This window comes from Rhinatrema bivittatum, chromosome 2 (assembly GCF_901001135.1).
Source record: "Rhinatrema bivittatum chromosome 2, aRhiBiv1.1, whole genome shotgun sequence".
NCBI lineage: Eukaryota > Metazoa > Chordata > Amphibia > Gymnophiona > Rhinatrematidae > Rhinatrema > Rhinatrema bivittatum.
In genome coordinates this window covers 427,663,221-427,687,338 of record NC_042616.1, presented here as the reverse complement: position 1 = coordinate 427,687,338, position 24,118 = coordinate 427,663,221, and the positions used below count along the sequence as shown (strand labels likewise).

The 24,118-nt window shown below is 45.4% G+C and overlaps 1 protein-coding gene across 1 annotated transcript in view; it reads right to left on the bottom strand.

Moving 5' to 3' along the window:
* Positions 1 to 24,118, bottom strand: part of LOC115084891 (cytochrome P450 2D15-like) — a 100,354-nt gene that overhangs the window by 61,224 nt on the left and 15,012 nt on the right. Inside the window, exons 2-3 of the mRNA XM_029590280.1 lie at positions 17,849 to 18,020; positions 17,549 to 17,701 (exon numbers count right to left, since the gene is read on the bottom strand). Of these exons, the coding sequence (XP_029446140.1) occupies positions 17,549 to 17,701; positions 17,849 to 18,020 (325 nt within the window). The remainder of the gene's footprint in view (positions 1 to 17,548; positions 17,702 to 17,848; positions 18,021 to 24,118) is intronic.

The window sequence follows — 24,118 nt, the reverse complement described above, 5'->3', positions numbered from 1 at the left end:
TGACACATACGCACACATGCATGCTCCCTCACACACTCTCACTCTCTCCTTCTTCCCCTGCCTCTTCTAATATGTAATAAAAAATATTACTTTCATTGGTGGGAGGAGCAATCTAGGCAGGGCCTTCCAGCCCTGCTGTGGGAAAAGGTAGATAAAAAGATCCGATACAGTGGGAAGGGTTATTTTTTGCCGCAGCCTCAACATAAGGGGGGGGGGGGGGAAGGCTGTCGGCAGCAATCAGTCAGAGGGGTTCAGCTGAGGTGATGTAGCAGTGGGAGATCTGATAACAAGGCAAAGACAGCGACGGGGTGGTGTGAGGGAAGTCCTTGGGAGCATTTCCTACCGCCACGGTGGCGGGAGGAGGGGCAGGGAAATCAGCAATGCTGCGGAAAAGAAAAACAAAAACAAAAACGCAGGCCTACAGAGCCATGCTGCAGTCATGGAGCCAAGAAAAAAACAGAGAAGCCATGGAACCGCAGCTGCAGCTGTGGGAAAAGGAAAAAAAAACCAAACAGAAATGAGCGGAGGGCCTCGGTGGAGGCTCCTGCTCCACTAGAACTGCTGTAGGTGTTAATTGCAGCAGCTCCATGGGCATGAGGCCGCTGCGATCAACATCAGTGTCACATGACTGCCCTGACCACCACCCCCCCTCCCCCTGGGCATGCCCGAAGCCCTGATAGGCCAATCTGCCCCTGTGCTCATTATTTGGTTTGTCATTTCGCCAGCTCCACCATCAAGTGGAACTTCTTCATTTTCTTGATTGTTTTTTCCCCCCACACAGTTTTGTGTTTGGGACAGGGTGCACCCTATACAAACTGGCGACATTGGGGTGGATCTGTCCCCCCCTCCTTTTTGAATACTCAGGGATAAAGACAATTTTTGAAAGTTGTGTACTTCACTGCTCCCCATCCCCAAACTTTCTCTATTAGCATTCTCTGTTTGTTTGATTTTTTTACTAGCCATACGAGTAAGCTGGTTGCCCTTACCAATTGTTATTTTTGCAATGCTTGATTTAAAATAAGAAACCTGAAAGCTTATATTATACTTCAGTACTGTATTTTCCCATTTAATGTTCTGGTTGGATTTACTTTACTTACATAATACCTAGTAAAAAAGTTAATTATTGTTTTATTCTGGTGTGGTGATTTTATCTTCTTTGTGGTGCCTCAAGAGAGATTGTTTGGGAAGAGCACAGAACTGTGATATTGGTGTGACCAGGACCCTGTCTCATCCCCCACTCAGGCTATGAACTGGAAGGTAAATCATATTAGTAAATGTAATTTCTCATACAATATTCCCCATCCCAAGCATAGGGGTAATTCAGAGTCTGGGCCAAGGGGGGTGGGGCAGATTTGTATCAAACATTACACACCTATAGACCTGCAAAACCTCCCTGTCACCCAATGACTCATGAAAGAGCTTTTTCGATCACAGGACCACTAAGGTGGAACTCAATTCCCCTCGAAATTTGTTCAATATCCTGCCATAAGGAACTCAAGAAAGCCAAAAAAACTACATTTCACTCTTCCAAGCTGAAACGTAGCCTATTTACTGCAGAGTCTATTCCAGATAATTCCTGTCAAGTGTGCTATTTGCTTGTTTTATTTGTTTTCAATTTGTCTTTGCTTCATGTTGCGGATATTTAGATATTATGCATGTTAGCTTTGTAATCCGCTCCAAAATTCGGAGGGTGCAGGATATAAGTAATTCTTAAACAAATAAATAATAAAATTAAAGTCGAAACATTATTTAGTCCAAAGTTCCCAAGTATAAGGCCAACTTCCCCCCTACCCCATCATCCCCACCCTAACCTTCTCATCTAGGCAGACTCTGCCCAATCCCAATACCATGACTGGGAACTCAGAACTGTTTCTTCACACAGAGAAGGAACAGAGATAGCTAAATAACTTATTTGGATAACTCCAAATAACAGAGTTAGGAAAACAAGTTATTTGGCTATCTCAAGTCCATCCCAGAAGATCCTGAAACAACTGCCATATACCCAGATACATTTTATCTGGATAAAGACTTATATGGATTAATACCTCTGATGTTCAAAACTTGGCATTTATCCAGATAACTTTTGAGTTATTCACATAAATGGCTTTGAATTTCGACTTCTGTTTGTTCAAGCTCACAGCTTCTGTTTCTAGAAGAGGTTTACTAAATATCTAACTAATGCAGATAATTGCTCAGTAAAACCCACACTAACAAGTTCTCAGACCTCTGATCTTCCAAGCAGTCACAGGAGCTAAAATTATCATCCGTGTCCTCCCATGAGGTTTCAGTCAGAACTAGTTACAATCACACGCAAGCCAAGTGCACTGTAGTTCCATCTTTGTATGGGGCAAAATATCAGGTTCACACTGGCTCTGGGTTTCTTTTCATCCCAGCTTTCCAGTGACAATCAGCAACTTAGTTTACAACGAGCTTTGTTGAGGATGTGGGTTACAAGACTGGTGAGCTCCCAGACTGCAGAATCTCACTTCTCTTTACATGCATCTCTGTCTGCTGTCCCCCTGGGCCATGGGCTGGAGACAGGATAACTTGCAGGGCCAAACCAGGCCAAGGACGCATCCACACGCCATCACCACCAATTAAGTCCACTGTCCACCTGGAAAGGTTGTGCTTCAAATCAGAAAAAAAGATTTATTGCAAAAAGTTCTTCATTCAACCAAAAATACAAAACCTTAGGGTAGAATATAGTCCAATAATTCCGTAAAACTTGTTGCATGTATTTCAGAAACTTAATTTCCATTTACAGTCTTTTAAGCCTACCCAGACCCTGATACTGTCCATGCACCCAGATCTAGTTGCTCAAGGAAGAAATCCTTCTGTTTCCCCAGACAAGAATTAACTAAGCCCTAGAGCAAGTTCCTGTTGGCACAGTTTGCCTCCCAGTCCAGGCAAATTCCCACCACAGTTAAAATAACCTGTTTCTTCATACTTCTAAACAGCAACACACAGCTCTTCTTTTCCTCAGGCTTCCTGAGACATTGGGACAGTATTTCTGCCTGAATTCCTGCCTCTCCCCCTGTAACCCCTGAAGAGCTTCATCCTCCTTCTTTCTTAGTGACTCTGGAGAAGCCCCAAGCCAAGAATAGTCAGGGATTTTATAACCTTCGCTTTAAACCAAGCTCAAAGGGGCTGTAACAAGCTGTCTGTCAAGGAGGTGTGTTACACCCTCTGACCAAAAGATGAACTTCAGTCACTGGAACCTTCCTAGCTCCATTAACTTAACCCTATAGGATTTCCCTTAGGAGATAAATCACCACCTTAAACACAATACATTATTATATTAACTCTGTACACTTTTGTAGCACACAAGTGTCACATGAGAGATGTACCCAAGTGATGCAGGAGAGTGGATAAGATTCCAGGAGCTGGAGTTCTGAAGCAGTGCCATCTCGCCACAGAGTGGTGCCAGGGGGCCTATCCCTTCACGGGGAAGATTTGGAGGGAAAGAGAACAGGAGAACTGCAGAATTCCAGGAGGGGTAAAATCCTGGGAGACCAGAGTGTGTAGAAGGAAGGGTTCCTGAAACCAGAAGAGGATTGGAGGAGGATCCTGAGAGAAGGGGAGCTTTCAGAGGACTGGATGAGTGTACCAGGGATATCAGAGGAGAAACATCCTGTCTGGGAAAATCCACAGAATCAAAGACTGATCTAACAATTCAGTCAAAAGGCTCTAGACAGGAACAGAAGTGAAGAACTGGGGAGCAAGAAGATTCAGTTACCTAAAGGTTCTGGGAGGGCCCAGAGTGGAAGGTTACCTGCCCCAAGAGCTGAGGGAGAGAGTGAGAAAAAACTGTGATTGGCTTTTTCTGATAATTTTAGACTTTGTGTTTTCTGGCATGCACCACCATCTGGTGTACTGAGTTTTGGACTTTGATTTTCCTGCCACCAGTCTGCAGTAAATATTTTTCATTTGAAGCACAGACCTGGAGTCGGACTGTCACACCTGGGATTTGAGCCAGAGACTCTGGGTTTAGAGCCCTATCTCTGGGTCTCTGGGAGAGCAACCAGGATCTCCGTGTCCTAGAAATCAGCTTATTCTCTAAACCAAGCTGTCTGTTTCCTCCATCTGTGCTGCATACATAGCAGGCACTAGGACAGAGTCCGAGGCAGGAGGAAGGTCTGCTGCGAATTCTCTGCATTCCACTCCTGATTGGGTCTTGCTATCACAATGTCTTCTTCTCCAGTCCTGCATGGATCCCAGTGAAGGAGAGGGATAGGAGAGGGCAAGAGAGAGAGAGAGAGAGAGTGTGTGTGTGTGTGTGTGTAAGGGTGTGAAGGGGGCATGCAAGGAGAATGACAGGAATTGGTGGAGAGAGTAAGAGGGACAGCTAGATGAGAAAGCAAGGGTTGGGGAAGAGGGGGAAAGAGGAAAGCAAGAGTGTGTGGGAAAGAGAGAATGGGAGATCAGGATGGGGAGGGAGGAGAGAGTTGAATTAGGGGAAAATGAGCGAAAGAAAGAGAGAGAAAAGGTGGGGAAAGGGGAGGAAGGAGGAGGAAAGAGGAGGGAGAGAAAGGGGTGAGAGTGAGGACCAGGGATGGCAAGAGATGAAGCAGGAAAGATCAGGGTTGTGAGAGGAATCCAGGATAATAATGTAGAAGAAAGGGGATAAGGAATGGAGGAGAGCGTGCAGGAGAAAGAAGAGGAAGAACTGTGAAAGCAGAGTAGAAGGGATGAGTAGAAAGAGGAGAAAGAAGAAATAAAGCAGAAGGGGAGAGAAAAAGAAGGAAGAGAGAATTAAAACAGAAAAGAAAAAGGAAGAGACACTAAAGGGACAGAAAACAAGAAAAGAATATCAATAAGGATAGAGAATAAGAAAAAAGACACTGAGTCAGAAAATCAAGCCAGAGCCAGCAAAGGTTGGAAACAATTTTATTATCCAATAGAGAATATAAATTAAGAATAAGTTTGTTCTGGTGGGAGGGAATGGTGGGGGGTTGTGAGACGGGAAGAGGGGTGGAGGAAGAGAGAAAGTCTGTGGAGACAGCACCACCCACCTGCCTGCTAATCTCGGGGTGAGCAGAACTCAGAAGGTCCCAGGTATACAGAGTGGTGATTTTCGCAGTGAATGGACTATTGTGCAGAAGAGCCCCAGAGTGACCAAAACCCTAAGGGCCTTGAAAAAACTTTCTTTTCCACCCTGCGTAGGAAACCCAGGTGGTCATGGGGGCTTGTGTGGTTCATGACTCTCTCCATTTGCCCTCTTGTCCAAGAACTAACCATGTCAGGGGCTACAAACATGACAGTTGACATGACATTAACATTACTAGCTTCTGACCAAGTGTATGTATCTACTGAAGGCACTGGTCTGGTCTCCTGGTCAATAACAATAACTGTGTGGAAAATACACTAAGTTAAATCAATAGAATAAACAGGAGCATCATAAGAAAACTTTACAATGGATTTATCCTCTCTTCTGGATTTTTGGGTAGTATTGACTTTTCTCCCAGGACAAGAAGGATGGTAGTCCTTACATATGGGTGACATCATCAGATGGAGCCCTGTCACGGAATACTTTTGTCAAAGTTTCTAGAACTTTGACTGGCACACTGAGCATGCCTAGCATGCCACTAACCCTGCAGCCACCAGGGGTCCCCCTTGAGTCTCTTTTTTTCTGTGCAGCACTTGCCTCGCAGTAAGGAACTCTGTGAGAAATTCTCACAACTTTCCTCACGGAAATGTTTGAGGTTTATCTTCTTAAAATCACCCTCACCAGGGTCCTTCATCACGCTCCGTTCCCTCCGACGCTTGGTAAGTGCTTTGCCCGTGATTTGCAGTCTGTTCCCCGCAGCATACCTCTCGGTGCCCAACAGTCACTGACTGCGCACCCGCCCTCTTTTTTGATGGCGACCGGGTTCAGAAAATGCCCCGAGTGTCCAAGGACCATGTCTATCACAGACCCGCACAGTGTTTGTGTTTTGTGCTTAGGTCCCTCGCAGAACGTCCGTCGATGCCCTAATTGCACACAAATGACCCCCAAAAGCCGGTGTGCTCGTCTGGACAAGATGGAATATTTGATTAAGTCAAAACATTCTGCTCCATCGACTCCAGTTCAAATGCCACCATTCAGAGAGGGTCCATCGACCTTGGAGATGCCCCGCCAGGAACATCATGGAGTAGGTGACCATCCATCACCGACACCATCGAAGGCATCAATGTCATCATCCTCGGTGCATACTCGCCCGGTGCCGGCACCGATACCACAGCGACATAAACTTCCATCGAGCCGCCTGCAAAGAGAGCTGGGGAGAGGAGCCCCCATCCTCCTCTGGACTCAGGACCCTGAGGCGTTCCCCACCAATATTGGTGCTGGGCACCAAGCCTCCACGAACTCCCATGGAAGCTCCGGTGATGCCTAGCCTGCCTCCTACCCCAGCTGCCGTGCCATCCATGCCGGCTTTTCGGGAGGAATTGGACTACATGGTCCAAGAGGCAGTGCTGAATGCCCTTCGGGGCTTCCATTCGCCACCGGTGCCAGCCCTCATATCGGCACAGAAACCAGCGTCCATAATTTTCAGAACCGCTCCTCGAGCACCTGGACACCCTCATTGGTGCCCTACCAACTCAGTCCATGCCATCGGATGCACAGGCACTGAGTCGACCATCGAGGCCTCCACAAGTCTTGATTCCCATACCGGGTTCCTCTGAGGAAGAAGAAAGGACGTCTGGCCCGATCCCACCATGGAATCCACCGATGCCGGAGCCCATTCCAGGGTCATCGGGACTGTCGGTGCCTAAACGCACTACATCCGCCTCGGCGCCCTCGATGCCGACACAGCCTCCTTCGATGTTGGTGCCGCATCCATCGATGCCACCTCAACATCCATCGATGCCTTTTCACCCTCCAGGTTCTGGCATCCTTCCTCCCTCGGGAATCCTGATGGGAAAGGAAGACACTTCCTATAATCCATGGGAGGAGGCATTCTCGGATCATTCCTCACAAGATTCCAAGGAATTGCTTTCAGAGGCTTCACCTCCTGAAGAAAGGCGTCGTTCTCCCCCGGGGGACCTCTCTTTTGCCAGCATTGTCAAGGAAATGTCTGAGACTATACCATTTCCATTGATAACAGAGGAGGACGCCCGACACAAAATGTTGGAGGTCTTACAATTCATAGATGCTCCAAAAGATATGATGGTGATACCAGTGCATGAAGTTCTCCTTGACCTCTTGCACGCCTGTGGGACCATTCAGGTACTCTTCCTCCAGTAAACCGGAAGACAGATGCTACTTACCTGGTCCAACAAGCCCCAGGTTTTCAGAAAAGCCAATTGCCCCACCACTCTATGGTTGTAGAATTAGCCCAGAAGAAGGTTAAAAGATTCCGTCCACACTCCTCTGCTCCTCCAGGAAAGGATCAAAAATCATTGGATGAATTGGGACGTAGGGTCTTTCAAGGGTCCATGTTGATAGCACGAATAGCAGCATATCAATTATACATGACCCAATATAACAGAAATCTCTGGAAATAAATCCAAGAGTTTGCAGAGACTTTACCACAGCAACAAAAAGAGACCTTGTCCTCCATCCTATACAAAGGATTGGAAGCAGGTAAATATGGTCAGAGGTCAGAGCTGCTTACAACTCTTTTGAAACAGCATCCAGAGTCTTGGCAGTAGGCATCAGTGCTAGAAGCTGAGCCTGGCTCAAGGCCTCAGACTTACGCCTGGAGGTGCAGAATAAGCTTGCAGATCTCCCCTGTACAGGAGAAAACCTGTTCGGGGACAAGATCCAAGATGCAGTGGCCCAATTAAAAGACCACCATGAGACCGTGCATCAACTATCAACTGTCATCTCAGATGCACCCTCCGTAGCCCGCAGGGGCATACGCAGGGACGTCAGGAAGCAATTCTATAGACCTTGCAGGTATTATCTTCCCACATCCTGTGCTCGACCAGCTCGGGCTCCTCAGAGAGGACATGCACGCCAGACAAGGACACCTAGAGCACAGCCAGCTCCACAAGCTAGTCCTGAGACTGGATTTTGACTCCTTTCCAAAGAGCAACAACCAACCAACAACCTTTCCAGAGAGCAACAACCAACAACCAACCTTGATCCCAAGTCCACCAGTGGGAGGCTGTCTTTGTCACTTTGTAACCAATTGGCAGCCAATTACCACGGACCAGTGGGTACTGTCCATCATAACTCCCGGCTACCATCTAAATTTTTCAGCTGTACCCCCGGACTCCCACCCAGTCTAGCGTGGAGCTGGGACGATCATCCAACATTTCTCGAGTCAGAACTCTCAACCCTTCTGTATGCCAGGGCTGTAGAACCGGTTTCCCTGACCCAGCAGGGGAGAGAATTCTACTCCAGGTCTTTCCTAGAGAATGGCAGCCTCCAGCCAATTCTGAACCTCCATGCCTTAAACACATTTCTTTACAAGGAACGGTTCAGGATGGCGTCCCTGGGCACCATCCTACCTCTCCTACATCAAGGGGATTGGCTCTGCTCTCTGGACCTTCAAGACGCATATGCCCATATTGCAATCTTCCCTCCTCATCGCAAGTACCTGCGATTCGTGGTGGGTCACAGGCATTATCAATATAGAGTACTGCCATTCGACCTCGCTTCGGCACCCTGAGTGTTCACGAAGTGCCTGGCAGTAGTGGCTGCACAATTATGCCGAAAAGGCGTACATGTCTTTCCATATCTGGAAAACTGGCTCATAAAAAGTCAGTCCAGTCAAGGGGCCCTCGACTCCCTCGGTCTCACTATACAGCTCCTGCACTCACTGGGTTTTCTAGTCAACTACCCGAAATCCCACTTGCCAAAGTCTCACCAGCTCTCCTTTATAGGAGCAGACCTAGACACCACAGTAGCCAAAGCGTTCTTACCCGACAACCGTGCAACCATGCTATCCAACCTTGCCAGCATTATCTGCAGTCGAAAAACAGCCTCTGCTCGCTGACTACTCAAATTGCTTGGCCACATAGCATCAACAGTCCACGTCACCCCAATGGCATGCTTGGCCATTAGACTGACACAATGGACTTTAACGTCTCAGTGGCATCAAGCCACTCAGCCACTTATGTCCCTTGTCCACATAACCAGTCAACTTCGTTTGTCCCTTACTTGGTGGACACACAAGGCCAACTTATAAACAGGTCTACCCTTCCAGCAACCAGCTCCTCAGAAAACCTTAACCACGGATACCTCCAACCTAGGTTGGGGAGCCCATGTCAAAGGCCTTCAAACCGAAGAGACGTGGACAAAAACCAAAGCAATCTGTCAGATCAACTTCCTGGAGCTTCGAGCGATGCGGTATGCTCTTTATGCATTCAGGGACTACCTATCCAACAAGGTAGTCTTGATTCAAACAGACAACCAGGTACCTGAACAAGCAGGGGGGCATGGGCTCTTATCTGCTCTGCCAGGAGGCGGCGCAGATTTGGGCCTGGGCCCCGTCGTATTCCATACTACTGTGAGCGACTTATCTGGCAGACACAGAGAATGCACTGGCGGACCGCCTCAGCCGAAGCTTCCAGCCCCACAAGTGGTCTCTGGATCCCTCTGTTGTGGGTAGAATCTTCCACTGGTGGGATCAACTGGATATTTATTTTATTTAATGATTTTTATATACCGATTTTTCATGCGAGCATATCAAATTGGTTTACAGTAGTTAACAAATATTCATTTAAAAGTATTTGCATTTCCAAAAGAAAAGGAAGTAGCTACATAGTTTCATAAGATAAATAAATAAAATAGTAAATTAAATAATCATAAAATTTAAACATTTAGAGAGGTAGTAAATAAAGAGCAGAGATAATAAAATAAAAAATATACATTACCTTGGTATAAAATCAGTAGTCTGAAATCATTAAGTTAACAGCTCTTGGAAGGCTTGTTTGAATAGCCATGTTTTAATGCCCTTTTTAAATAATTTAATGTCTGCTTCCAATCGTAATTCCTGTGGTATAGAGTTCTATTGTTGGGGTCCAGCAATAGAAATAGTCCTTTCTCTTACATTATTTAGATGTGCAATCTTAGGGGAAGGAATTGGCAACATCCCTGTACCTGTTGATCTAGTAATTCTTGAAGGGATATGGAAATGAAGTGATGAAGTTAACCATTCAATGTTTTCATTGTAAAGCGTTTTATGAATTAGGGACAGGATTTTATGCTGAGCCCTGTATTTAACGGGCAACCAGTGAAGGTCTTTCAATATTGGGGTAATATGTTCAGATCTTCTAGTTCCTGTCAAAAGTCTAGCCGCTGAGTTCTGCAGAAGTTGCAATGGTCTTGTAACATTTGCTGGTAGGCCTAAAAATAATGAATTGCAGTAGTCTAATCTCGACAAAACAAGTGCCTGTAAAACTGTTCTAAAATCTTTTGGGAATAGTAGTGGTTTTAATCTTTTAAAGATATTTAATTTAAAATAACCATCGTTTATGATTTTTTTTTAACGCAAGTTTCATTGAGAATTCACAATCTAGGAAGATCCCTAGATCTTGCACTTCCAGGGAGATGGGGTAATTTTTAGCTGCTTCTTGAATTTCAAGTTCTTTTGCCTTGCTTAATTTAGGTGAGATGTATAGAATTTCAGTTTTATTTGTATTTAGGGAAAGATTCATTTGTGTTAATACTTTTTCAATGGCAGATCGATATATATCCCAGAGCTTAAGAGTTTGGTTGATAGATTTTTCGATCGGTATTAAAATCTGAACATCGTCAGCATAGACAAAATGTGTTAGACCGAAGCCGGATAGGATTCTGCATAATGGAAGCATATAAATATTAAAAAGGGTTGCAGATAGAGAGGATCCCTGTGGTACTCCATACTGGAGATCAATTGGTTGTGATTCATTATCAAGAAATTTTACTTTGAAGGTTCTATTTTCTAAGTAAGAGTTAAACCTTTTCAGTGTGGAGTCTTTGATGCCTATTTCATTTAGTCTATCCAGGAGGATTTTATGATTGACTGTATCAAAAGCTGCTGAAATATCTAGCATAATCAGGAAGTAAGTTTGGCTATCAGTTCCTCTGAGGATAATATCTTGTAATGAAGTTAATAGGGTCTCAGTACTAAAATATTTTCTAAATCCATGTTGTGCTAGATATAGGGTACTATGCCTTTCAAGATAATCTGTTAGTTGATTGTTAATTACTTTCTCAAGAATTTTTGAAATACAAGGTAAGTTAGAAATAGGTCTTAAGTTTGATAGAGCATATGAATTGGATTGTGGTTTCTTCTTGTTTGGTTTGACTATTGCGGATTTTAAAGTGTGTGGGACATTCGCTTCAGTAATAGGTTAATTTTATCGGCAATGGGTCTGGAGACTATATTGGTGACTGTTTTTAATAGTTTTATTGAAATATGGTCAGCTGGGTGAGCAGATGGATTCATTTTTTTAATTATACCTTCAATTTCCAGAGATGAGATTGTGTCAAAGGAGGTTATATGGTCTTTAGGGTTGCTAGGGAGTACAATTTGGTTAGAATTCTGTGGAGAGATGTTTTTTAGTATGTTTAAAGTCTTTTCCTTGAAATATTGTGCAATTGTATTACAATTAAAAGAATTGTTTATTGAGGGAGCACAGCGGGACTTCCAGGAACGGGGCCTGGGGAGAGAAGCAGGAAGACAGACAAGAGAAGCAAAATCTACTATTTCAATCGTGAGGCGCAGGTAAGTAGTTAAATATTACCAGGAGCTGGAGATCTTCGTAACTGGGCTGGCCTCCGGTCTTACCGCGGTGCTTTTCATCGACCTCTTTGCGTCCAACCAGAACCGCAAAGTGGACCGATTCTGCTCTCTACACAGGGACAGAAGAGCACCAACCATGGATGCCTTCGCCCGTCCCTGGAACATAAAAGTGTGCATGTAACCCAATTTTGCCTGTACTTTCATGCTCACTGGGGATAAGCATTCCAGGAGAGGGAATTTGGGCAGAGTTTGGACTTATGTGCATACTTTTGTATTTTAAAAAGAACGTGCAAAATTATACCTACACAAGTTACGCCCCCATAAAGCAGGTGTTACTTTCTGTGGTGAGCTTGTGCATGTTCTAGGCCAACAGTGCATGAATTTTCAAAGCAAGCTTATGCGCATTTTTTTACTTTGAAAATGTGGTATAAAGTCTGCTCTTAAAAGTTATAGACAGGCTTTAGTGCAGCACGCACAGTTCTAAAATAACTCTCTGAGAGGATAATTTTATAAATGTGCACGCAGCACTAAAGTTTTGGAGTGGAAAATACTCATAGACTTTATCCGGACTTATGCATTTAAGCCTGCTTTGAAAATCAGGGCTGGAAAAATGAGGGCAGACTTGCACACTTATATTTACACCTGATCTGAAGCATGTGCAAACATGTGTACTTCTGAAAATTGAAAGAACATGTGTAAATAATTTCCCTGCTCCAAGTTCCACCCCTTCGGAATGCCTCCTTTTTGTGCATGTAAAAATATGCGTGTACTTTTATGCAGATAACCACCAATTTCCAGAAGCCCGTTTACATTTGTAAAATTGGGTTTTATGTGCGTAAATGCTTTTGACAATCAGATTGTTGATATATTGCTTTGGCAACATATGCACTATAAAGAGGTCCATATTTAGCAGCGTAGTGAGCAGTTATCTGGCGAAATATAGCTGGGTAAATTGTCATGGATATTCAGTAAGAGTGCTGCCGATTAAACACTCTGCTGAATATAGCCGAATGAATTCCTAATTAGCTGGATAAACTTGTCCGGCTAATTTAAAGAATGCTCTCTGGCATGATCAGACTTAGCCAGATAAATGATCCAGCTAACCTAACTCCATCCCAGAATGCTGCCGGAATGCCTCCAACTTATCCTGCTCACTTTTGACTAAATAGCCAGATAAAAAGGAGGCTCTCAGAATGTCAGGCAATTTAGAACCAATCCCAAGCTTAGCTGACTAAACCTACTGAATATCGACTCCAAAGTTTCCTGAATCTAAATCTGTGACAAATACCAGAATGGGAGGGAAAGAAGAAACAGAGAAAAGCATCAGTTGAGGAGAGAGTGAGGAAAGAGAGAGAGAGAGAGAAGTAGGAGTCCTACCTCTCTCACTTTTAACTTCTTTCCTCTATTGGTGCTTTTCCCAATCCATGACAATGGCAGACAGGGCCTGTGCTAGCTTTTTTGCTGCCCTGTGCAATCAATTTCTGTGCTTTCCCCTCCCCCCCCCGTTCATTCATTCTCTGTCCCAGGCCCACCCCAAAAAAAAGCCCAGCTCCCTTCAGTGATACAAACTTTAAAAACTGACACCCCTCTCCTGAACCCATGGCTGGTGCAAGGGGATTAGGTGCCCCAGGTGAACCTTATAGCCTTGCACAATGTACCACCCCCTGCCCCATTCCACACACACACTTAAGAGTTATGCATTTATATTTTACATGAAAAATATCAAGGTACTGTATTCTGACGTAGAAATATCACTTGCATTATATTTACATGCACTGCTGTGATGCCAACCAGAAATCCCTGCAAAAAAGACATTTGGAACCCGCATGGTATTAGGCCTATTGTGATGTGTGTTGGGTGTGGGCTTGACTCTCTGAAAGCCCGAATACACTTCCTATTAGAAAAATGCCTCACCTCAGTCACACATGCATAACATAAACAGACCCTCGCCAAATACAGAATAGAGCAACCATAAAGTAGAAATACAAATGTGCAGACAAAATCTGAACTGGAAATCACAAGAAGCCAGACTTTCTTTGCAGTGCAACAATGAAAAAACAGAACCATCACCATTCCTCAAACATCAAACAATAAAATCAAGAAAAAAAATAAATACATAATCGTAATACTAAAAACATACTAATAATATAATTTTAAAAAAGCAGATGAATAAAAGATCAAATAATTAAAAACTCATACACAAGTTTTTTTTTAAATATCCCAAACACCAATAAAATATTTCAAAACAGCAGACACAGCAAATAACACCTGAAAAATAAAACTAAAAAGGGTTTTAAAAAATTAAAGCTCTCCATATCTGGGAACTTTTGATTTCCAGTCACCCTGGAATTGTCGTGGAGTAATGGGAGTGGGATGCACAAACTTTCTCCTCTTTTTCTTACACACACACACACAAGCTCATACACACACTCCCTCTCAGACAAACCAGCAGGCATCTCCAGCTATTTTTTGGTTGAGATCTACCAGTAGCCCCAGGCCCTCATCTTCATTTCAGCTGCTGGCAGGTTAGAATCCACCTACAACCCCCATTTTTTTTCTCTCTCTCTCTCTCTCTCTCTCTTTCACACACACACAACCCAGGCAACTTCTATTCTCTCTCTCTCTTTGTCTCTTTTTCTCATATACACACACCCCAGACAAGCTCCTATTTACACCCACACACCCCAGGCAGGCTCCCATTCACATCCACCTAAATCATAGGCAGCTCCCATTCCCACACACACACCCCTACTCATCCCAGGAAAGCTCCCATGCATGCATATGCACACATACACACTCCAACCCCAGGCAAGCTCCCATTCACACATACGCCCATCCTAGGCAGGCTCCCATTCACACACACAGATATACATATGCAACCCAGACAGGACCCCATTCACACATCCATCCCAGGCAGGCTCCCATTCATTCTCACACATACACCCATCCCAGGCAGCCTCCCATTCAACCCCCATCACAGGCAGTCTCCCAATCACACACCCATGTATTCCATGCAGCCTCCCATTTACACACCCCCACACACACACACACACCCCCACACACACACATCACAGGAGGCCTCCTATTCACTCACACACACATGCAGACGAAGCAGTCAGGGTCCATGGGTCATTCCTCCTCCGCTGCTGCTGCCAACCTGTTCCTTGTTTGTGGAGAGTAGCCGTTCTGCTCTCTACATGTGCTGTCCCCGAAGTAATTCAATACTTGTGGTGCTAGAACTTCCTGTATTCTCATCTTTTTAGAAAACAAACATTGGGTTGTGTATGTAGAGAACTTTTAGGTCTCTACTAGATGACCCTAGTTACACCTTGGGGTAGAGAGCTTAAGAGAAGGGGCATACCATTCATTACAGCACCTCCTCTGAGGATGTCTAGAATAGTGAGCTCCTGTAGCATAAGGCAGGAGATGTTTAGGTAGTGGGGTGGCAGTTTAAAGTTTCTTTTGAAAGGATCGGGAGTGTCTTAGTGAGCTTTCCCATTTTAGGCTCCAGCTTAGGTCAGGAGTGGAGAAGCACTGCCCTGCCAGTTCCTTTGCAGGACTGGAAGGGAGCTGGGAGGAAGTGAGAGAGTTTCTGCTATTTTTCTAAATTTTGGAGTCTTTTTTTCTGTGCCTTTCTGCGAGGCTATTTCCCAGTCCAAAAGGGCCAGGAGACTCCCACATACCTCACTGCCCAGATCAAGAGGGGGCTGCAGTGGGCTTAAGGTAAAGAAGGGAGTTTTTGTTTTTTGTATACATGAGTTAGGGAAGGAAGTTCTTTTTCCTGCCACCCTTCCTTGTCCCAGAGACCTGGAAAGCTTTAAGAGCTATTTTCCAGTGGGAAACCTTTCCTCATGTCTACAGCCATCTGTTTGAAGAGCAGTTTCCAGGGAGAGAGGAATAAAGAGCAGCATCTGGAAACCCCCAAAAGAGTTTCTACCTGGGAACACAGGACACTGCCAGGCTGGGACAATTAGGAGTACTCTTGAACCTTAGGTACTGTAGGGAGGGGACCGTTTCCATATCTAAGACATCCCAGCCACCTTGAGACTCTTATTCATTCCACTCCATGGAAGATCCATACTGAGGGACACTTCCACAGAAACAGAGAACTTTTCAATTTGTACTCTCGAATGACTGATTCACCTGACTATAACTGGACAGCTTAATTATTTCGCAACAATAATCACAGTAACATTTTATTTGAAGTCCCAACCAGTGAGTCCAGCCTGGTCTGTTAGTGTTACCTGCTCCAAAGAGCAATAGTAACATATGAAGAAGGGATTTCACACATGCCCTGGGCCTTGAAGGATATCCTTCCCCCCAAGAACTCACGCCCCAGGGCAAAGGGAACAGTAACTCTAATATTGGGACTTTGTCCTGGGATTTTTATGGCCCCCACAGAATTCAGCCCTTACCATGAATTGGGGTTACATATAAGTTCAGATTGTCATTCCTTAATTCCCTCTGCTTCTTCCTTACTACCTTCTGGGCTCTGGAAAGTAGTTGAGTTAGTTAGTACAAGGGATGGGTCATTAGAATTTTCAAAAAAGGTAGATGACACATCAGGTATGGAAAATGGCTATTACGGGTAAAATATGGGACTACAAATGGGAAGTGAATGGGCAGATTAGACGGGAACGTAAGGTCTTTATCTGCCATTCCGTCCTATGTTTCGTCTCACAGAGTTGAGATTTCTCAGCTCTGAAGCGTCATTCTTGAATTCTGAAAAAGATGCAAGGGTTTCTGCTTCCAGTAGGATGCGCACATAAACAATTTTCAGTTTGGCTCAAGCATTTGGTTCATTTGGCTTGGTGATTCATTTCATTCGGTTCATTTATATCATTCATTCAGTCATTCATATTCCATTAAAGACTATGGGAAAAGCAATGCAACCTATTTTGGGAAGCAAAATTGGGGTTTGCTATCCACGGTTAATGAAACTTGCAGGCAGGCATCTCAAGTAGAGGAAGCAGCATTCCAAGACACCAACACTGAAGCAAATTGGCACCAACAGTGGCATGAACACCCCAAGGCACAGTGACAGGTGCAAATTACAACAAGAAGTAACAAGAACACCTTAAGGCTCCAAAAGAGGGACAGATGGCACCAACAACAGTGGTATGAAGAGCCACAAAGCATTGCAAGAGGAGAAATACATGACAAATTTTGGAGAAGGTCTGTAGTAGTCCTGATGTGCAGATTGGTCCTCAGACCTGGGTAAAGGGCAAAAGACTAATCAAATGATATAGAAGGCAGAAAATGGTGACCTTACTATCCCTGGGCAGGACAATGTCAGGGGAAATCTCTGGATATGTCTTAGCGTTCTGATTACAAACATGCCATCAGACCTGGGTATAAGACTAATCAAACTATCTAGAAGCTGGAAGATGGTGAAATTACTGTCCCTAGGCAGAGCAAAGCCAGAGGAAATTTATTTATTTATTTATTTATTTATTTAGGATTTTTATATACCGACCTTCTCAATACAAGTATCAAATCAGGTCGGTTTCCATAGAACAAAACAGTCGCGGTTAAGGCGTTACAATAAACAGAGTTTCTGAACATAAGAACATAAATAAATATTACATAGACAACAATAACTCGTCAAAATAACGTGAATAAATATAGGGAATGGCTAAAAAAGGGGTAGTGTAACTTGGGATATACAGTTAACAGAAAACTGTGTTGATGGGCACAAACATGAGTAATGCAAGAGCTCGAAGAAGGAATGCATCAACAAAAGAGTATTTTCAAAACAAGTGGGCTGTCCAGATCATGGGCGGTCTGCATAATCATCCAGTGGTGTTTATATTCAACATAATTTACTAATTCAATATTCACAGATCGTTTGATCTACCGAAAGGGATGTTCCATAAGTTAGAGAGACTGACCTTCTTTTGACTCAAACACTGAACAGAGAAATCCAGCTTCCTCAATCACCCTCTCCTCCAGGGACTTCTTACCCAGCCCAAAGTTTCTCAGAGTAGAAAGTGAGAATCTCCTCTGCTCCTTCCAGCCACGTCCATACCTGGCTATGACCACCCCTGCAAGATATTCACAGCAAGCCAGTGAAACCTCCAGTTTATATGCCCCGTTCTTATCATGCACTCTAACGACAGTATAAGCAAATAAAATAGCTTTAGTCATCTGCATTTTGATGCCAGATAGGCAGATACCACTCTGAGACTCACCTTCACAGTTCTCCTTCACTCCCAAGTGATTATAGATTGGGAACCCTGGGCGATCAGCGATGTCCTCTGACTTATGGACCAAGGCTTCTTTCATCACCTTGAACCCATTCAGCACCACCAAGTTTGTCCAGCAGAACTGCAGGCTAAAGACATTCCCAAATTTTTTACACAGCTGCAGAGGAGAAAAAATAAATAAACTGAGAAACCAAAAGTCGTACATGTGCAATTTATATTTTATTTGCCAGCAAACCAAGCTGCAGTAATCATAATACAGAATTTAGAAACTGAACAGGCTGATTAATGCAAACTACAATTATTACATTCTTTAAAAGTTCATTGGCAGTTCTCTGATTTTCCGAACGTAGTCCAGTTGTTGATAACTCCTCTGATTGATTACTGGGTCTCCCAGCTTAAGGTCTTAGTTTATCCCACTACATCTATGCAGACGATATACAGATACTTATTCCGGTCAAAAAATCTCTTGAAGACACTTACAAAATAGCTGCTATGTATTTATCAATCATTAAGCAACTTCTAAACCATATGAAATTCATTTTGAATACCAACAAAACCAAGGTACTAGTGTTAGATAGAAAATCTGGGCTTGCAAATCCCCCCCCCCCCCCCAACACACACACACACACACACACTTAAACTAGAAGATCAATCTACAGAAATTAAACTAGTTTCACACACATGTGATCTAGGTGGGATCATTGACACTGAGCTCGACTAAAATCAAAGACGGGTATCACAACCTTTTAATTTTGAAACGACTAAAGCCATTTCTTAACTTTTCTGATTTTAGAACAGTATTACAACTTTTGATTTTTGCTAACATAGATTACTGCAATGCACTCTTACTTGGTCTTCCATTATCCTCACTTCGGCCATTGCAGATCCTTTTAGTATTCTAGCTGCTGAATTTTGTAGGAACAAAGAAGCAGGACCATATAACTCCAATACTAATATACTTACATTGGTTACCTATAAAATTTCAAATATTATGCATTTTACATAAAATTATTCATGAGGAACAACCAGATTGATGCAGCCATTAGACTTCATGCCCCAGAGCATAATTTCCATTCCGCAAACAAAGGGTTACTGAGCATTCCGTCCATACAATCAGCACACTTGAGTCAAGTAAGAGAACGAGCAATATCGTGGGCAGGTCCTAAAATATGGAATTCGCTCCCTGTCGAATTACGACTACAAACAATCTTAAAAACATTCAGAAAGGAAGTAAAAACCTGGCTTTTTATGAAGGCATATCAGGACACCACAAAATCAAAGTAGCTACTTGTACTTTGCACATATATTCTCGTCTTTTAATCTTTTATGTTGTATCTTATAATTAATTTGATCTCATATTTTATTATATGCCCTTATTATTTTATTTTAATTCTAGTATACTCATGGAAACCCATGTACCTTGCATTTTCATTTTGTCTTTTTTGATATATTTATTACTTCTTGTGCTCTTTGTTTTTACATGTTTTAATTATTTTTAACTACTTTATTATTTATCTTCCTTATCTTACTGTTACGCGCCCCGTCTGCGCCTGGCCCGCACACGGGCCTGCTCACCTCACTAGCTCCTCTGCGGGTCACGGGTCGGCCTCCCCAGTGGCAGCTGCGAACTCCTCCAGGCCTCGGCGTCCCGCGGCGGTGGTCGCCTGGCCTTCCACTGCGCACCAGGCCTCACGCCAGAGTTTGGCGTCTCCAGTGGCGTTGGCCACGCCCCTATGTGCGTGCAGACCGCCCGGCCTCTTGTAGGGCCAGGGGAAGGTCCTAGCTCCGCGACGTGCCCTGATTGAATGTTCAATATAAGGAAGTTCGTGCCTGCACTTCCTTGCCTTGGCAATCGGGTCGGCACTGCATGGGTACTAGTTTGCCATCTTGTTCCAGTCTTGTTCCAGCGTCCTACTGTTCTAACCCTGTCCAGTGTCCTTCTGTTCCAGCATGTGTCTGTCCTGTCTCCCCAGGTAGTACCCTCGGACTGTCTCTCTGGTACTGACCTTGGCCTGTTTCTTGACCATTCTGTCCGCTGTTGGATCCTGACCTCTGCCTGCCTTGTGACCTCGTCTGATTCCTGCCTCGCTGACTATGCCTCGGACTGATCCTCGGATTCTGACTTTGGCTGCCATTGACCACGTCCTCCTGATTCTGGCTCTGTCCCTTGCCTTGTCATTGCCTATGCTGTCCTGGTCTTCCTTGCTCCACCAGACCTACAGCCTCGAGTCCGACCGCGCTCCCTTGCTATCCGTGGGCACGCCTCTCTACTACCTCTCCAGGAGACCCTGCAAGGCCCACCTAAGTCCAAGCAGCCCAGGTCCCTACGGGCTCCACCCGGGGGGACCACAGGCTTCCAGTGGTGAAGCTCATTCTAGCATCAGTCAATCCTGTGCTCCACCCCCTGGGGGCAGGTGCTTCCTGGTCCCTACGAGGGAGCCATTCTCCACTGCTCCAGGACTAGGGTCCACCTCCAAACGCAACAGGTTGCCAAGGCCATGGACTCGGCGGAGTCTCCCGCCTCCAGGGCCCTACCGGGTTTGGCCACCATAGTCCAAGAACATCGCAGGGCTTTGGAATCGCTAGCCTCTTCGGTGGAAGAGCTTCATTCCCAGCTGAGAGATACAGCTCTGGCCAATCCCGTGGGCCTATCGGCCTCTATGCTACCCAAAGCATCGTTGGCGCTCCCTCCACCTCCTCGATACAACGGGGACCCACGCTCATGTCGTGGCTTCCTCAATCAGTGCTTCATGCAATTTGCACTGCAACTCTCCTTGTTCCTGAAGGAAACCACTAAAGTGACCTTCATCCTTTTCCGCCTGGAAGGGAAGGCTCTTGCATGGGCCTCTCCCTTATGGGAACGCTCTGATCCCATGCTTTCCAAGTTATCAAAGTTTGTGGCTCTCTTCAAGCAGACCTTCAGAGACCCAGGCCACCAAGTTGTAGCCAGCCATAATCTACTCCACCTCCGTCAAGGGTCACGGACCCTCTCTGAGTATACAGTGGAGTTCAGGACCCTGGCTACTGAGCTCGGGTGGCAAGAAGATAGCTTGCAGACATCTTCCTAGATGGATTCTCCAGCGCTCTCAAAGATGAACTCTCCATCCGTGAGACTCCCACGACTCTAGAGGACCTGATTTCCCTCACCAGGAAAATCGACCATCGTCTCCAGCAAAGGTGCCAAGAAGTAAAGGCTTCCTGCTCTTCTACACTGCGTCTCACGCATGTCCAGAGTCCTCCAGCCAAGACTCCAGCGCCACCACCCTCTCCCATGGTGGAACCTATGGAGGTGAACCATGGGCGACTGTCTCCGACCAAACGTCTCCTTTTGGTTGGAGGAAGGAGAGTCTTTGCCTTTTCTGTGGCACTTCTGAACATCTTCGGCAGTCCTGTCTGGTCCGTCCATAAAACTGCAATGCCTGAGCCTGGCGGGGGTCCCAAGCTTAGGCGCTACTGTCACCAGCCCCAACTCCTGCTTCCAGTCTCTCTGGGCATCGAGGCCCACTCCTTCACCACCACTGCTCTTGTCGATACAGGAGCAAGTGGCATCTTCAGCATGGATGACATTGTCAAGCTTCTGAACATTCCTCTTCAGCCATTAGATGTGAGCCTCCGCATTGCCTCCATTCAAGGAAAACATCTTCCAGGGCTCATCACCCATCGAACAGTGGCTGTCCATCTTACCGTGGGCACTCTCCACGAGGAGGAGATGTTCTTCTGTGTGTTAAAACGTTCTACACATCCAGTTATCCTAGGGCTGCTCTGGCTACAGGTCCACGAACCCCAGTTCGATTGGCATTCCCTGCAGTTGGTGTAGTGGGGTTCCAAATTCCAGAAGACATGTCTATGTCAAGTATCTCCAGTAGTCTTTATCCTGAAGTCTACCACTCTGTCTGGTTTGCCTACTCAGTATGCTGAGTTCAAAGACGTCTTCTCGAAGTAGAAGGTGGATACCTTGCCTCCGTTACGCAAGTTCAATTGCCCCATAGAACTTCTGCCGGGCATGACGCCTCCAAAGGGCAGAACTTATCCATTGTCTCACCTAGAAACCCTAGCCATGTCTGAGTATATCAAAGAGAACCTAGAAAATGGGTTCATTCGTCCCTCTGATTCTCCCACTGGAGCAGGCTTTTTCTTCATCAAGAAAAAGGACGGCAGTTTACACCCTTGTATTGACTACAGAGGGCTCAACTCCATAACCCGCAAAGACCGATACCCCCTGCCCCTTATCAGTGAGCTGTTTGACTGCCTTCAAGGGGCAAGGATCTTCACCATGTTGGATTTGAGGGGTGCGCACAATCTGGTACGCATCCAACCTGAAGATATCTGGAAAACTGCATTCAATATGAGGGATGGTCATTATGAATATACCGTGATGCCCTTTGGGCTATGCAATGCCCCAGCGGTCTTTCATTGTCTTATGAACGAAATACTCCGAGACCTCTTGTACTCATTCGTAGTCGTATATCTTGACGACATCCTGATCTTTTCCAAAGACCTGAATCCCATCAAGATCATGTTTGGATCATCCTCCAACGTCTAAGAAAAAATCATCTTTATGCCAAGTTAGAAAAGTGCCTCTTCGAGCGAAATCGCTTACCCTTCCTAGGGTATATCATGTCTGATCGAGGTTTCTCCATGGATCCAGATAAAGTCCAGGGGATCCGAGACTGGCCCCAGCAGGTAGGCCTACGGGCCTTACAACGTTTCCCTGGCTTTACTAATTATTACAGGAGCTTCATTGCCAATTATTCTACCCTAGTTGTTCCACTCACTGCCATGACCATGAAAGGGGCTAACACTCATGTGTGGACTCCCAGCAGAAGTCACCTTTCAGACCCTCAAAGAAGCTTTCTGTTCCGGTCCTTGTCTTCAGCATCCAGACCCAAGACGTCCATTCGTTGTCAAAGTCGACGCCTCTGCAATTGGAGCAGGAGCCATCTTAAGTCAGTTTTCTCCAAATGGTAAATTGATACCTTGTTCATTCTACTCACACAAGTTCTCTCCTACAGAGCAGCACTACACCATTGATGACCAAGAACTTCTCACCGTCAAATTGGTCCTCAAAGAGTGGCATCCCTGGTTGGAAGGGGCACAACACAAATTTACCATTTTCACCGAACATAAGAATCTTGAGCACCTTAAAGAAGCCCAACTCTTGAATCCTAGACAAGCCCGATAGGCGCTCTTCTTTGAACGGTTCAATTTCATTCTAATTTATTGCCCAGCTTCCAAGAACCTCTGTGCTGATGCACTATCAAGATCCTTTGAACCAGAGGATGTTTCTGATGTTCCCAGACACATCATAGATCCTGCCTGCGTATCCATTGCCGTAACCACCACAGTTCCAGTTGGGAAAACCGTCATTCCACGTAGATTACGTGAACGAGTTCTGAAATGGGCCCATGATTCCAAGTTGGCAGGACACTCGGGTCGTGCCAGGACCCTAGAGATGTTGCAGAGATATTACTGGTGGCCCAACATGGTGCAAGTCTTTCATAACTATGTAGATTCATGTCCCGTCTGCGCCCAACAGAAGCCACCTACCGGACGGCCTTGGGGCCTACTCCAACCGCTTCCAGCACCTACCGAGCCTTGTTCCAGCATCTCAACGGACTTCATCACAGACCTGCCTCCGTCCCAGAACAATACCGTAATCTGGGTCATACTACAGGATCTCCACGGGCTCCCCATTTCCTACCGTTCCCAATACAAAACACTTACTATCCTCCATAACACATTATACAAAAACAACTCCCCCTGGCTTGAGGATATGCCACATTTCCGTCAAACTAATCGCCCCACCAGAAACACCCTCGCTGGCACCCTTCAAACCCCTTCACTCAAAATTGGGCACCTTACCACTACCTGGGACAGAGCCTTCTCCATTGCGGGTCCTACCCTCTGGAACTCCCTTCCTGCTAAACTCCGCCTAGAACCGTCCCTGAGCCATTTCAAAAAAGGAATCAAGACATGGCTCTTTAAACAGGCATACCCCAACTCCTCCCAATCCTAGTCATTGTCATGTCTCGAAATTACTCAGCTCCCGCTCAGCCTACACACCCCCTCCTCAACCTCCCCTTCGCCATCCCAACTCCCCCTGCTCCCTTACCTTCCCAGCTCCCCCCTTCTCCCTTACCATTCTAACTCCCTCACCTTCCCAGCTCCCTCCCTGCTCCCTCCCCCCCTGCTCCCTCCCCCCACCCTTCCCCAGCACCCTGCTGCCTCTCCCCTACCCCTCCCCTCTCTTCCTAC